A 15,681-nucleotide genomic window follows, 5' to 3' on the forward strand; every position below is an offset into this window, starting at 1 on the left:
GTGAGCCACAAAGCCAATGTTGCAGACCCTGATCTAACAGATAAAAAATGTGATCATAGAAATGAATGCTTACTGTAAATTATAAATCAGTGTTGGCGTAAATTGTAAGGGCTAAATATCAAATTGGTCTATTAGACAATCAGTCAGGGTCTCTTCTGTTGGCCACTGTCATCATAAGAAGTAGATTTAGTATTAAACTGCAATGACTGATCTAGATAATTTGATAAAGGGCAGAGTATTTTTTGTCCTTCTAAAAGGATAATCAGATAAGATGCTCTTTAATATTAATAAATATTATATTAATAAATATGATAATAGAGTTGTTGTTTTATCTTTATCATGCATTACGTGACATATATATTATTTCTAAATTCTCTCACTTACCAATTAAAAATACATAAATATGTTTTCAATAAATGGGCCAGGGCCTGTTCTGCAGGGGCACTGGCCCCTTTTGGCAACTGTTTAGAACCGCCCCTTGTTCGTTCTGATGATTTCTATTTGCAGGTTATGAAAATTCATTAAGGATCCGAAGACAAAAAAAAAAAAAAAATTTCAATTCAAAAAGATCAATTCCTTTTTAAAGTTTGTCAATTCAAATGGTACTTTTGATCTGACAAACTTCTAACTTGCTGAATATTAAGGTATTTACACAATGAGAACAAAAAGAACTGTGACCAAACTCAATATTTCCATTATTTCTGAATTCAGCATCATCAATTAACTTTAACTTTTTATTAGAAGGAAGAAGGTAAACTATTTTGGTCATCATGGTCAGCTTCCCGTTCTGTTCCTACTGATCTGTTCTAGAAACACCTCACTGTTGCTGGAACGAGTTAATTCAGTCCTCCCTAGTCTGTAATGCAGCACATTGGTGGGTATAGTTGGTTCGCTAGTTATAAAAAGTCAGAATTGTTGCTTCCACTCGGTTAAGCTGAATATATCCTTGTTTAATAACCAATTTCAGTTAATTTAACATTTTTTATTTACACTGGTAAAGGTTCACTTTCCACATCTTCCCTTTGACTGAACAGAATTTGTCATCCCAGCTTCCTCTGTCTCGATGAAACTCTCAGACCTTGTGACGGCAACATGTATGTAAAGGCGAGGTTTGGTTCCCATACGGTTCAGTGAGAACCGGCAACAATGCGGCCCCTTTGATCTGCACATGCAGGAGTTATGAGCACAAGGCCACTTCCCTTCGCTGTGGCCTCCATGGAGGAGCCAGGCAGGGGTCCCGGTCCTCTGCGGAGTTATTAAAGGCCAGAGGGGAGCAGGGGACAGTATCAGCACTGTCTACCACATCCTTCTCAGTGGCTGCGCTCCCTCCACCTTTCCCCTGCTCCTTCCTGACCTCATGGCCGCTCCCTCGTGCAGGTGTGGCCACACAAACACGGCAGGAAACAGAACATTTTAAGCTTCCTGTCTGCGTAATGATGGTGGACTTATTAGTCTCCTCCCCCGCTGCCCTCTACTCTTTCAAAGGATGTCATTAAAAACATTTCCTTATTTTTAAAGAGTTTTTGCCTCTCTGCTTTCATACAAGCGGCAACTTCCTCAAAAGATTAGGTTTATGTGGAAGTTCCTAAAGCTTCTCAAATGGCCTCCTGGGACTCTGTCCAGAACGCAGTCAGTCACAATGAAACGATATGGGCTAAAGCTCCACTTCTAGAACATCCCTGACTAATTCTGCTTTACTTCATCTCGCTAACATGTTTGGCCGTACAATTTCCTTTCACTTAATTCTGCGTCTCTTTCTTAGTATGTAGAACAGTCATAGTGGAAAAATAACAATGGTAGCTTTCCTTTGAAAAGAGGATTTTCCAGGAGAAGGGTTAAAAAACATGAATAAAACAGACTTTGAATCCGTGTTTGCATCCTTTCTGTTTACATATTCCTTTTCTTTCAGGTCCATTGTATCGTTTTACCTCCAGCATATATTTTTGACATACATTTCTTAGTTTTCAAATGTTTAAAAAATATTTTTTCCCTAAATTAAAAGTCAAGGTAATTTTTTTTTTTATTGGATTTCGGCCGCCTTCTAAGTCCATTCTGAAACAGTTACTATTGGAAAAGCCCAGCCTTAGGCCTCGAGCTATGACCAAGTATCATGAAAAGTTTTACTTTGACACATGGGTTATAAAGTAACAATTTCAAACAAAATGTATCTTCAACTCTATGATTTTGTTTTCCTCTATGTTTATATGCACATCTGTCCCTACTCGTCATCTTTGACTAACCATGTTAAGTTAATATTAAAGTTGATAATTAACTTGTAGATTTTAGGTGTTATTCCTCTGTTAAGATTTGATTCATAAGCTCTTATGATTAGTTCAATCATATATATGTTGAATTCCTGATTATATTAGTTACCGTATTTATTTTAGAGACCTGTAGAAATGTTCTTTATTTATTAAAAAGTTGTTATATGTTAAAGCTTTCCATTTGATTATCTTACAACATAAAAAAAATGTATGTTTACCTTTTCGTTATCCAGATTTTTAATTTTGGGTCAAAGCTATTTGGTATAAAGGGTTTATTGAATGATAACCAACTTTGTGTTTGGATTTGTTTTTTTTGTTTTTTTTGTTTTTCTAGTTTGTTTTTATCACTTATTTATAGATTATTATTGTATTGTAGATATTTTCCAGTTTATGAGTTTAACCTCTCAGTGTTTGCTGTTATTGCTGTAGTGGGAGGTATTTAACCACCCTTTGTCTCTCTTCCAAAGAAATCCTATTTAGTCATTTATTTTCTGATTTATCTAAGATTACTCGGATGTATATTTTTTAGGTTACATATTTTCTATTCAATTTGACATTAAGGTTCCACATTCAAGATCTTTCTTTACCTTTAAATATTGTTGGTCAAAACAACTTCCCCTGATTTTTGTTTTATCTTTATAAAATTGTTGAACGATTATTTGTTCCATTTAAATGAGTTCAACTTTTCAAATGTTCAGATTTTTTCCAATCACAGATTTCATCTGTTTTACCACATATTTTCTTTTGCTCTTTTTTAGAGATTAATTTTTGCTCCAGTTTTTTCATCCCTTATCTGTTTGAGCTCACAGTTGAGTTGGAGGTACAGCATTAGCTATTTTTAAGTGTTTAAAATGAGTTTCAATTTGCACAAAATGCACTGAACAGTCATAAATTGGATGATTACATTTGGATGGAGAAGGGTACATTAATGCTGCATTTATGTTTAAAAAAGATAGAAAAAAACTCCATCCCCTATGCATCCGAGTCAAGATAATTGTGACATGAAACTACAAAAAACATAAAAAAGGCCCTGAAAACCAGGTTATAATTAGAGTAGATTTAATTCTATGCTTTTGGTGATATTTAAATTAATATTTAAGTATATAGATTTTTGTTCTTATCTAGTGAGGGAGGGAAAAGCCTGTTACAGAATGTTGTGATTATTTTTTCCTGCACTAAATATTATTGTTCCTTTTTATTAGAGCTGAACAGGAAATTTGGGATTTCAAAAGAAAGTTTTGATTTGTTTATGTGATAATAGTTCTGGCTCCATTAAAACTGGACCATCTGAGGTCGTCTCTTCCAGCCGACTTAACTTTCTACAAAGACTTTTCCTTTCCTTAATTAAAGGACTACTCCCTTTTCCCTGATACAGATTAAAGTCCATAGATGCTACATTTTTCTCTCCATAGCCCTTTTATCAGCTTGCTTAGTAAAATCTTTTTTGGCTTGAAATGAAACACGGCATCACGGTGACTTGCGGCGGCGTGCGCGATCCGTTCCACGCCAACAAAAACAAGCTGCCGTCACATTGCTCTCCTTTTTGTCGGCGTTCGTTAGCTCGATCAGATAAGGTTCCAGCTCTCGTAGACGTTTGTTGTGGCTCTTTAGCTTCCTCCTAATGTCACAACAGGCTTTGTTCAGACTTGGTCGGTTGGGTGACTGCATCAATACTCATGCCAGGTCTGTTACCAGCCAACCGCCTCGCCTGCTGTTGTCCCTCAGGGCTGAGCTGGCAGCATTACTGGTACTTCAATGAGTAATGCTCAAGTGGTATCACTCTTTTAAAGGAGGGGTGAAAGTTCAAGCTTGGTTGCAGCTAAATATTAATAAAGCCTTGATCACATACACCCAAAAAAAATCCCCAAAATGTATACAACCATCCTTTTAACAGCTATACAGCCTGATAAATGCTATATGATCACTTTATTATTATGTTATTACTACCATTTTCAGTTTTTTTTCCCTCACATAATGATTAAATAATCAGTGGTCCTTTCAGAGAATTAAAAGTTTCTTTTAAATATATATTTTTAAGAGGAATTAGCTTTTTATGTATATCAATGTTAAAATAAAACTCTATGGACTTTAGAAGTAGTATTTACTCATAAATTAAATAGAAGTTGGAAGTTGGTTGATATAATGGACTTATGGAAGGTGAAGGGAATGAATGAATACATTTCACCTCTTCACACCCTTTTTTAGACATGAGCAGTAAATTATATCTGTCAATACTTATGTAGATGTTTGCATGTGTTTCATTTGTAATATTTTAATGGATTTAAGATAAAGTTAATTTATTCAATCATTCAAAGTGCCAGTGAGAAGGATGCTTCCTCTTATAATGGGCTTTAAGCCCATTATATATATTAACGATAGAGGCCTTCCCTCCATAGTGGAAAACACTGAAAAGATCTTAGTATATTTTAGGTGGGCATGCAGCTATAGATGAAGTTAATCTATTGTTATTTTTTTTGTGGACATATTACTATAATCCAGAAATATTTTAAGTAAATAAAAATTCTAAATCAACATACATTTGGAATGGAGAACTCAAACCTTCATTGCATATTTTAGATGCATTTCAAATAGCAATAAATGTTGAAAGTATATGTTCATATGTGGATTTTTTATCCATAAATCAAGATTTAAAGCTTTAAATTTTATATAATGTGTCTTTGGATCTTCTGTCTCAAGACAATGATTGCAATGTTTGCAAAATTAGGTGAGAAAGATTTAATTATTTATCAATTAGGATTAATGCCATAAATTGTTTCAGGGCTTATTTTTAAAATTAAAATATGACATTTGAAACATGATGTTAGAACACATGTTAAATGCTTTATTTTGAAGGAGGGGGGTGTGGATTTTTGCTAAAACAAAACACCAAAATTGCTAATTTTTTTTTTCTTCTCTGTAATCATACCAGTTGTTTCCTGGGTTTCATTATCTTCATGCTCTTGATGGCTCTCTTGTCCAAAGTCTGTTGGCAGAGGACTTAGTTGTTGCTTGGAAAAGTGCGAACTTCTTACTCACATGCATTGATGTGAAATGATCTGGTTGAACTGTAAAGTGCCTTGAGATGACATGTGTTGTGAATTTGGCACTATATAAATAAACTGAATTGAAATGTAAAATTTAATTGATCTGTGCACTAGCTGCAACTTTCGCTCCCCTCCTATGTGGCGGCAAATTGAATTTCAGCATATTACTGCCACCTGGTTTAATGTAACATCACCAAATATACAGTGCCTCTGTGACTTGTAAATTGTCTTCGTGTTTGTATATATTCTTTTATTGCAATTATATTGCACATGCAATCAATTGTCCAACCCTAATCAAGACTATTTAAAAAAAAGGTCTCTGTTAGGTGGCCAGCCAATGTAAAGGTCTAATTCAAGCCATCGTCGTCATCATGGAGGGCATCAGAAAAATGCATTTTCATAACTTTTAGTCACTCCATATTCAATAGTACCTCGGCAGTTGGAGGATGCCATTCATTGCTGTGTTTTGTTCTTACAAGACAGGAAAATATTTTGAGGTCCAGCCTCAGGGATTTGGTCCTGACTGGCGGACTTCCTCTCTCTCCTCTCTGCTCTCTATGTGTGTTCTGTCTCATTCACCCGCACACGTTGTAGAGAGCTAGACAGTTCCCTGAAGCAGCCCCCCCTCCAGGTCTAAGAAGGAGGGGGGGTGTCGTTGTTCTTCGGCTCCAGCCAGGAAGAAGGGTCTAAGGGGTTTGTTATTTTTGCTGTCCGATAGCATCTACATGGGTTCCTCAGCCCTGGCTGTTTATTATGCTGCCCAGGCAGGTTGTGAGGGTCTGTGTTCTAGAGGGTGGAGCATATGGTCCAAGCTCCATCGCCATGGTGACCTGCTGTCGACAGCATCAGTCAGTCATCTGCCCAGAAGGTGTCAGAATTTGCACCTCTAGGTGTCCCATGGGGTCTGTTGGATTCCCATCACAGCTGCTCCTCAGCTGCCCCTTCCTCTTCAGCTCCCCTCCTCATCTGGCCAGATGTTGTTCTCTTGTTGCACATAAACAATCCTTATTGACCTAGAATTCAGCATCTTTGTTGAATCTTTAATGTACTTTGTATCTATGATAAGATGTTCCTGATGTAACCGGGGCTTCCGAGTCACTAACACGCTTCCTGCTGCTCCCCTTCCTGATAAATGTTCCCCTTCATTGGTTTCTCCTCAGGAAGAGCACCTGAAACCAAAGCCCTTGGCCTCGACAAGCTGGGCGTGGAGCTCAACACGCAGACAGGGAAGATAGTGGTTGGGCCTGACGAATCTACCTCGTTGCCAAACGTCTACGCTTTGGGTGACATCAGTGAGGTAGGTATGGGGCTGACGGCGGGAACGCTCCTGATAGCGATCGACGCCTGAGAATCACTCTATAATTACTGGTTTTAATTTTAACTACAAAAACACAACAAGTTCCTACAGATGGCCACGCCCATCCAGGAAGCTGGGAAGGTTTTTCATGCTTTAAACATGAGGCCCAGATGTTTGTGTTCTTAAAGACAAAATAATAATTTCAGGTTTATTTTAGTTACTGTTTTTTCCCCCTATACTGTATTTTATATTTACAGAGGTATCCAAGTATTTATTACCAAATTTTGATCATTTAAAAAAAACATTTTCAGTAGTTTTATATTACAGATCAAATCTAATAAGTGTTCTGTGCAGAAACCCACAGCTCAGTCTATTGCCATAACAGCTATTATTCATGCCCTTTATGGAGCGGCAGCAACAGCATTCAAAGGTATGTGCCTCCGGCCATGTAGAAGAAACAGCTAACCTGGAAGAAAAGTTAAATCTGCTCAGATGAGACCTAATTAAGATCTTTTCTGTGACAAAATGAGAAAATAATCGTTCTCCCCCTCCACAAGCATGGCTGAACCTTCATGTTTCGGGTTAAAGTTTGACCGATAATCTGGCCGTTTTTTCACGTATCAGTGTTGGTTGATTAACTATTGCATCCAGCTGCCATGAGTTGAGATTTTATCCACGTCTATTTACTCTCTATTGTTAATATATTGTCTTTGATATATTAAAACAAGAAAGATTTGTTAAAGTTGTAAAGGATTCTTTTTTATTTTTTTATTTTGACTCATTACTTTGGTCATTACAGTGTCATATTTACCATGTAAATTGGGAAGAGAAAGCAAAATCCTACTAAAGAATCAGTCCCCGCCTCAAAAAATCTGCAGCTTACAGGGAGGTAAGCTGCAGTCAGGCCAATTTCAAAATAATCTTCATGTGCATTAGCCATAAAACCTCTCGGTAAATCTCTGCTTTTGGTTTGTTTTCAGCAGGAAATGCAGCAACTTGCCAATAGTTTGCACATGAGACAGCATAAAAATAAACATTTTTAAGGCAGTCAGTATTTGTTCTAAATGCATTTTAGTGTTCAGTCTGTCTGAAAACCTGCTAATCTTCCTACAATTGTATTTTGGTGTCTTTTAAATCAAAAGCCAACCATCTAGCAGCAAACTTCCTGCTTCTTTAAAGTACCTTGTTGAACAAAATCAAGTTGGTTTAGAAAAATAGCTTTATTGTACACAATTTAAAATGATAAAATAAACTCAGAGAAAAGTCTTTGTCCTTCATCCCGGCGCCATATTAAACAAAAACAAGAGCTGAAACCCAGGTGAGTTGGGTTTGTCATCACTCGGGCAGAAGCTGACGATACGACAGAACCTGAATAATGTGATCCTGCAAAAGGAGGGTGCATCTCAGGAACTGGCACTGTGTTATTACAAGTTAAACCTGCTGCATGTCAGTGTTGTTTTTTCTACCACAACCAACTGTGAGCTTCCTTCCTGCCTTCCAGGTCTCATAACACACACACACGCACGCATGCACACACACATACTTGGATATGTGATTGACGGCTCCCTTTGATGAGTATTCCTCATCAATCTGTCTTTTGGCTTTTCACAACACAGACTTTTTTTTTTTTCTCTTAAAGTAAAGTCTGTCTACTTTCATTCTGTTCAAATCATTTTGGAGCCAAGTTTTTTTTTTTTTTTTTGGTAACCAAAAAATGTATTATGGTGACGCATTCAGTCTGACTTGTAAACAGGGGCTGGAATGCCAGAGCACACATCCACATACATGCAGAGGCGTGGACCCATGTTTGCTTACAACAGGATGTGTGTTGGTAATTTAACAAGTTGAAGTCATGTCTTTAAAACTTGCCTGCAGCCCTACTGTTTCCTCAACTCCTCGGTTGGATGTGTGTCTCCATGGCAATGTGTTTGTCTGCTGGCGAGGAGCCAGAACAATAGAGAAAAACACGCAGAGGCAAAGCTTTTTTTAAATGAAGAGATGTGTTTGCATCCATTTTTACATCTTGGATGTGGATATATGGCTTACATTTACCCAATAATATTTTATTTACTCTAAATAAATAATAAATAAATCTTAATTCCTCAGAATCACCTAATTGATTCTGTGTCATTAATGTCAGTATAAATCAAACTGTTTGGTTTCTGGCCTCAGTTGAGAGCAAAGAGTGTCATAAAAAACCAAGGACTTCATGACCAATCCTTAATATTTCATTTTTAGTCATCATTTCATGTTGGTTCAAGATCGTCTTCCAACGTTTTCTATGATTATTATTCCACTGTTGTCAAATATGTTAACATGTGCACAGAATCTCTCTCCATCCTCTGGGTTTCTACCAATTTCTCTTTTGTGAAAATAATGCCTTCACATTTGTTAAAGTTTTCACCTGAATTTCAACCGTGCTAAACGAGACAAACAAACTGTTGCTGCAGCTGAGTTTCAGTTTGGGGAAAATCCCTTTGCATGCTGTAAATGTTTCTATTTGAAAACCTCCCACCCAGGAATTTACTCATTAGAATATGCTCTGCAGTTGCACAAAAAAAAGGTTTGCACAGTTTGTCTGCTGAATTGCAAACACAAATCACTTTGCGCCGTCTTTAAAGAAGCTGACGAACAAACACTTTTGCACCTGTTTTAAAGACTCACAAACCTCATTTAGATCAGACTCCCAAGTATCTTAGGTAAACTAATCATCAGTTCCACTGCCTTTGTGGACATTTACTTGCAAAGACAGAAAACAGTAGCCTGACGTAGTCCTACTCAATTCTAGTCAGAATATTAGTCTGATACTGCTCCATAGAGCTGTGATTATGGGGCGTGTTTCGAACGGACCAGGAAAAAAATGCCTCTGCACTCAATTGGATAGACCTACAACCAATAAGAGCAACGGAGTGCGTGACGAATGTTAAGCGACGCATAGTTGTTGTCAACAAAAATCAAAGCGTGCAGTTGCACGCCTAGAATAAGATGAGCCTTGATCGCGTTTCTCTGTTCCTCTTTTAAACTTAATTCACTGTCGATATCTTCTAGAATAGACCTAATAGCAGAATCTACTCAACTCTCCAGCGGCAGCCATTGTTGTTGTCACCCAAGCGCGCTTTGGTGACGTGGTTGATTACGTGACTGTTGATCATCTGTCCATCATCGTATAAAGCCCGCCCTGACAATTTGATTGGCCCGCCAGATATTGTGCGATCATACTCGCGCTACTATTGAGCAATGCCAGACCGAACTTCCCGACCTCAAACGTTGTGGGCGGGACTAAGTGCGGAATGGCACCCAGGCCAAGAAAACAGAGCATCACGGCTAGAAAGGTGCAGCAGTCTTATGCTCTGTTCTTATGGACAGCTCATAAAGTTACATACAGCTATCCGGCTGGCTAGCTCAAGTGATAAGGCACCCGTCCTGCAAAAAGGAAGCCTGGGTTCATATCCCAGCTGGGGCGAATGAGCTTAGGCATAAGGACATGTCATGACCCTCCTTTTCTTTCAGGGTCGTCCCCTCATGCTAATGCCTGCTTTGGGGAGTGGCGGCCTACAATTTAGGGCATTGGAATCCTGAGGTTGTGAGTTTGAAACCCAGTCCCTCAGCCTTCACTCCAAGTCTCTGAGCAAGACCCTTAACCCTTACACTGCACATAGCAGCCCACTGCATGGGTTAAAGGCACAGTGAATAAAACGCTGGTGGCTGTAATTCTGATGAGTAACAATAAACCAAACAAACCTGCTTAGACTTTATAATCACTACCAGTTCACTGGTACTAACATGAAGTCTGTGGTTATGTTGGGTGTAAATGCAGGATCTGGGATAATAAAAGTGTTTACCTTGATCACGATCATCAAATTTATGACTATATTATGACTTTTTGTCACTTTTAATTCTCATATTAAAGCCATATTGGAGCAAACTCAACCTCAAACTCCTTTTCTTTCAGGGTCGTCCTGAGTTGACCCCTACTGCCGTTAAGGCGGGAAAGCTCCTTGCCCACCGGCTGGCCGGTCAGAACACCGACCTCATGAACTATGACAAAGTAAGAAACACACTAAAAGTAATAAATGCCTTCATCTCTCTACACCTCATGGCTTTTTATGTGTGCTGGTTTCGGCCCATGGCTGAGGCTGATGTATAGCTGGTCTCTCATCTGAAACTCCCCTCCATTTAGCAGCTAACTTCTCCTTAGGATGATTCATAGCATATTGTAGCAGCGTTTTCGTCTGTGAGCTCATTCTTCATCAGTCATAGTATACACACTAATCCTTCAGCAAGGTTTTATTCCAGTCGTTGTGCTCAAACAGATTAAAGGTTTGTTTTGACGTTGGTGCAGAAGCAATTTCTCTTAAAGCTGATTTTCATGTGTAAACACATGAATTCATCATATTTTCTCTATGTTTTCTAAATTTGTAAGATGCGCTTGTCTGTTTGACAGGTGGCTACGACCGTGTTTACCCCTTTAGAGTACGGCTGTGTTGGTTTATCAGAGGAGGAGGCTGAGAGGCGACACGGAAAGGACGGGATAGAGGTAGGATGTTTTATTCTGATACAGTTCAGGTCAAATTTATCTCTAAACTCTGGCCTTTCTGACAAAACAACCTAATAAGTAGTAACGCACCGATACCAGTAACGGGCTGGGCCCCGATCCAGCCAAAAGTTTATTCAACTATTGTCACCCATTCCAGGTAGGCAATAAAAAGTTCTACTGGATTCGCTTTGTATTTTTTTTTTTTTTCCTGCCTTACAAAGGCAGGCAGCAGCTTAACAAAGCCATGGTGGCAATTATTTTACACTACTGATAAGTGAAGCTCTTGATGATTTGGATGTATTCTCATCATAGGCATGAATGTTGCATCAGTTTGGACATTTTAAAAAGTTATTTTTCTCAGGGTTTGATAATGATTCAATAATCAGCTTCTAACACATTTTATTAAGCTTAAAAATCTCCCCAAGTCCAAATAGAAGAGGGCTCAACTATATACATCTTGTACAATTTTACTCTGCACCCGTTTCTCTGAGCTCATGTCGACTTTATACTCTTTGAGGTTGGAACCAGTCAAAGAAACTAAACCGCCTGTGATACTTTTCAGGAAATCCCTCCTCTGCTGTTTTCTTCCCAGTTGCTGCTATTATTGTCAGCAAAACATCTCCATCCTAAACGCTGTTTTCTTAAAGAGTTTAATAAAAATCTTTAATCTGTTCAGACCACAGTAAAATGCTCCTAAGTATTTTATATTTAATATTAAATTTGAAACTTTATATGGGCTAAGCTAATGTGAGCTTCACTGTTAAAGATAGTGAGGCTTTTGTTTATTGTTGAACACATACAGTCAGTTTGCAGCTACTGTTAAGCATGTTTCCTTTAATGTCCAGCATTGTGTTTAAAAAGTTGTCAGCTGATGACCGAGGTGGCTGCTCCTTAAAAAGTCCAGGTAGACGTTGACATCAGTGTCCCAGCAGCTTCTAGATTGGTTCTAACCATCTTCGTTGCTGCTAACAGGGACAGTTTGGGTCCGATGAATGAAACATAAACAATTGGGTGTCCAAGAAGTGATATTAAACACATGGACACTGGATTTTTTTTATATTAAATGAAATATTAAGCTTATTACAGAGACAAAAATTCATTAACCAAGTAAATCCGAGGGAGTATGCATACATTTAACCAAACTTCTGCTCTTAAGCATTTTTATAACTGAATTTATTTCTTAACACAGCCTTTCTTTTTGGGTTTTCCTGTTTGTTTCATTCCTTCCTTATTTCCTTGTCCTTTCTTCCATCCTCACTCCCTTAGTTCTTCCTCCCTTTCTTCTCCTCTCCTTTTGACCCTACCTATATCCCACCTTCTATCCTTCTTACCTTCCTTGTCTAATTTCTCATTTCCTTCCCAATGTCTTATTTGGTTCTTTACACAGATTTTTGTGTTTAATCCTTCCTTATTCCCTACCTTCTATCCTTGCTCTTACTGTTTCTTTCTTGGGTCCTTATGAAAACCTCTAATTGTGGCTCCTACTTTCTGTTCCTAGCTCCTGTCTCTTCAGTTTTCTCAGGGTTAAAAGGAGGAACACCATCTATGGTAGAAAAGGAGCGCCAGGCTGCTCTGCTTAATCCAGACAGCCTTTAGTTTTTATGGACGTCATTACATGACGAACACACAATGAATACGCTGGTTAAATTGGGACTGCAGGCTTCTGGGGAAAAAAACAAAAAAAAAACAAAAAAAACAGAAATGAAACAAATTTTGTGAACTGCTGAAACTCTCAGCTGAAAACTCAAAACATATTAAGGTCTGTCCATTAGCTCGTGTCACACATTACATGTCCTAAAATAATAACAGTATTTTGTTAAACTCTGAGGTGAGATTTGTCAGGACGTTTTAATAGCTCCTAGTGGTGGATAGGAACATCAGAAGGTTCCTATGCTAACTGAATAATAACTTCGAAGCATCCTGCTTCCACATTCTAGCTCCTCCTTTGCAGTCAACACTATTCAGATATTTATTTATCATGGAGACTGTTTCCGCTTTGGCTTAATAGTCCTTCATGGTTTATACTATTCAGATGGAGCTATTGTATTTTTCCTTTTATTCCTTCTTTCTTCTTCTGCTCTCCTTTGAACCTTACTGGGAAACTCTGAAACCTTAGAAACAGCCAAAATCGAAACTTAAAATCGAAGCTTGCATCGATCAAACCTAAATGTGCCAGGATGGGAATAATTTTAGTTTGTTAACCCTGCTACTATGGTACTATCTGCTATTAATTCCTAGGAAACTTTCTATTTTACACTTGAAACATATGAAACGTTGAATTTGGGAAAAGTCTTGAGTGAAACAAAATTGATATAAAAGCATAAAAAACCAAAGTTACTTTACTGCCTGTGAAGGATGAACCTATGTATAAAACCAAGTGCTCAGCGCTTAATAAAGTGACATGTTTCTGGATGACTTCTTTTTTATGGCTAAATAAAAAAAAAGCTTTCATTTCATTTAATAGCACCATTATTATACGATTATTAGAAAATATTCTAACTTTATAAGCAGGGAGACTCTTTGTACGTTATTCATATGTTTTATTCATAAGGTTATTATCCTCATCGAGCTTGTTTAAGTGCACCACAGCTATACAAACAGCGCCATAAGTGTGCACAATGAATCAGCAAGTAGCTCTTTATTTTACCTGCCAGTGAGCGTGCACGATGTGCCAGATGCTAGCAACACCTGCAGAGCGCTGACGATAAATGATGGAGCTGGCGAGCTGGGACTCCTGCCTTTGAGTGGCAGGAAAGCAGGAGGTCTGATTGAGGTGTGTATGGGGCGATGACAGGCACGCTGAGATCTGAAGGAGGAGCAGCCCCCCCCCTCCGCTCCGACAGCTGCACGGCCCTCACAACTTGTGTCGGCACGTTCGCTCGCAGAATAAAACTCGGTACACACAACATCTCCATGAGGTTTGAAGTACTGAGATGTTTATGTTTTTGGGCAAGAATTGAGGCTAACGAAGCTTAGCAGCTTGGTTACTCTTAAAACAATCCTCTCCATCTTTAATTCCACGTTGATCCGTTTGGGTTCCCTTAAAAGTTACAGTTTGGTTTTAAACTTTCAGTATTTCAGTTTCTATTGAATTCTTCAAAGAGTGATAAGACGGCTCACAATGTGCACAAGTGGAAGTTCCTGCAGAAACCTCCTCCAGTTTTCTTTGATGCTCGACAACATATTTTGAAGGGAATGTAAAGCAATCATTGGCAGACTGAATATGGTTTCAATGTTACTTTTCCTGTTTGTTTGATGTGCTTTTTATGTCTCTAGGTTTTCCATGCCTTCTACAAGCCACTAGAATTCACAGTAGCAGAACGGGATGCCAGCCAGTGTTACATCAAGGTAACCCCATTAGAAGACACCACGATCCACAATCTTTAGAAAATAAACCACTGTTTCCAAATTGTTTTTTTTTATTTTTATGTTTCTATTTTCAGATTTTGCTTCGTTCTGATTTAATGTTGTGTATTAATATATAAAGGATTTGGTCCAAACAGATCAGGTGTCAGATTTTGGTCATCATTCGTCAGCTGTCACTTCCTCCTCCACATCAAGTTTTTAGTTTAACATTTTAGACATAGCTTCTTGGAAGCAAAAAGCACGTCGATGCACCTGCAAATGTTTCAAGGACAGATGTTTGGGGGGCCGGAGCAGAAAATGACAGCAGTCGACTCCAAAATCATAAAGAAAACCTCAGAGGAGTGTTTCTTCATGTCTTATTTGTTTCCTTTTTACAATCTTGAGTCATTGAGTGTTGCAAAAGGCTGTCCTGATGACAATGTAAAGATCCGGTTAAAAGGAAAATTCAACTTATACTATCTATATATTAAAAATAGTCAGGAAAATACATAAAACACGAGGGGCAGACATATGTGCTAAACGTTTGTTTTAAGTAAAAATCGCTACTGAACATCTACAACTTTGATTTAATACTTTGATTTTTTTTTTCATTATTTCAGGTTATATGTGAGAATGGAGGTGATCGGAAGATTCTGGGTCTACATTTCACTGGTCCAAATGCCGGGGAGGTTATACAGGGTTTCTCTATGAGTTTGCAGTAAGTTGAACTAAAGTCTGGATTCTCTTTTTCTTTATTTAATATCTGAGTTATCCTAACTGTACTTTTGGAGTTGCAAGATTATGAGATAAGAGATATTGTCAATGAAAGCCTGAGGAGTTATTTAGCAAACAGAAAACTAATGTAGAGTTTATCAGACATGTATCTGAGCTCAGAGGCATTCAGTATAAAGTCCCACAGAGATCGCTGTTGGGAATTAAACTGTTACATTTATTTATTAACAACATCTTTAATTGTTCTATTAGCAGATTACATGCTTTTTTAGAGAAAAACTTAGGTTTATAAGATATTTATAAGAAATGTATTTATATTTATAAGATCTTTTTAGAAACAACATTAAAGACATTGTTAGACTTCAGAGGTTTGATGAAAAACTGGCCTAAAATAACATTAGCATGATGTGATTAACCTGGAGGAGGATCTGTATTAATAGAAAGATTATCTGTAAGGTAAAG

General features: G+C 37.9%; 1 protein-coding gene across 1 annotated transcript in view; it reads left to right on the forward strand.

Annotated features, from left to right (window-relative positions):
• txnrd2 (thioredoxin reductase 2) overlaps positions 1–15,681 on the forward strand; it is a 35,503-nt gene that overhangs the window by 16,709 nt on the left and 3,113 nt on the right. Inside the window, exons 12-16 of the mRNA XM_015383042.1 lie at positions 6,469–6,605; positions 10,558–10,653; positions 11,050–11,142; positions 14,419–14,490; positions 15,108–15,205. Of these exons, the coding sequence (XP_015238528.1) occupies positions 6,469–6,605; positions 10,558–10,653; positions 11,050–11,142; positions 14,419–14,490; positions 15,108–15,205 (496 nt within the window). The remainder of the gene's footprint in view (positions 1–6,468; positions 6,606–10,557; positions 10,654–11,049; positions 11,143–14,418; positions 14,491–15,107; positions 15,206–15,681) is intronic.

The sequence above is a fragment of the Cyprinodon variegatus genome, unplaced genomic scaffold (assembly GCF_000732505.1).
Source record: "Cyprinodon variegatus isolate N-32 unplaced genomic scaffold, C_variegatus-1.0 Scaffold273, whole genome shotgun sequence".
Lineage (NCBI taxonomy): Eukaryota > Metazoa > Chordata > Actinopteri > Cyprinodontiformes > Cyprinodontidae > Cyprinodon > Cyprinodon variegatus.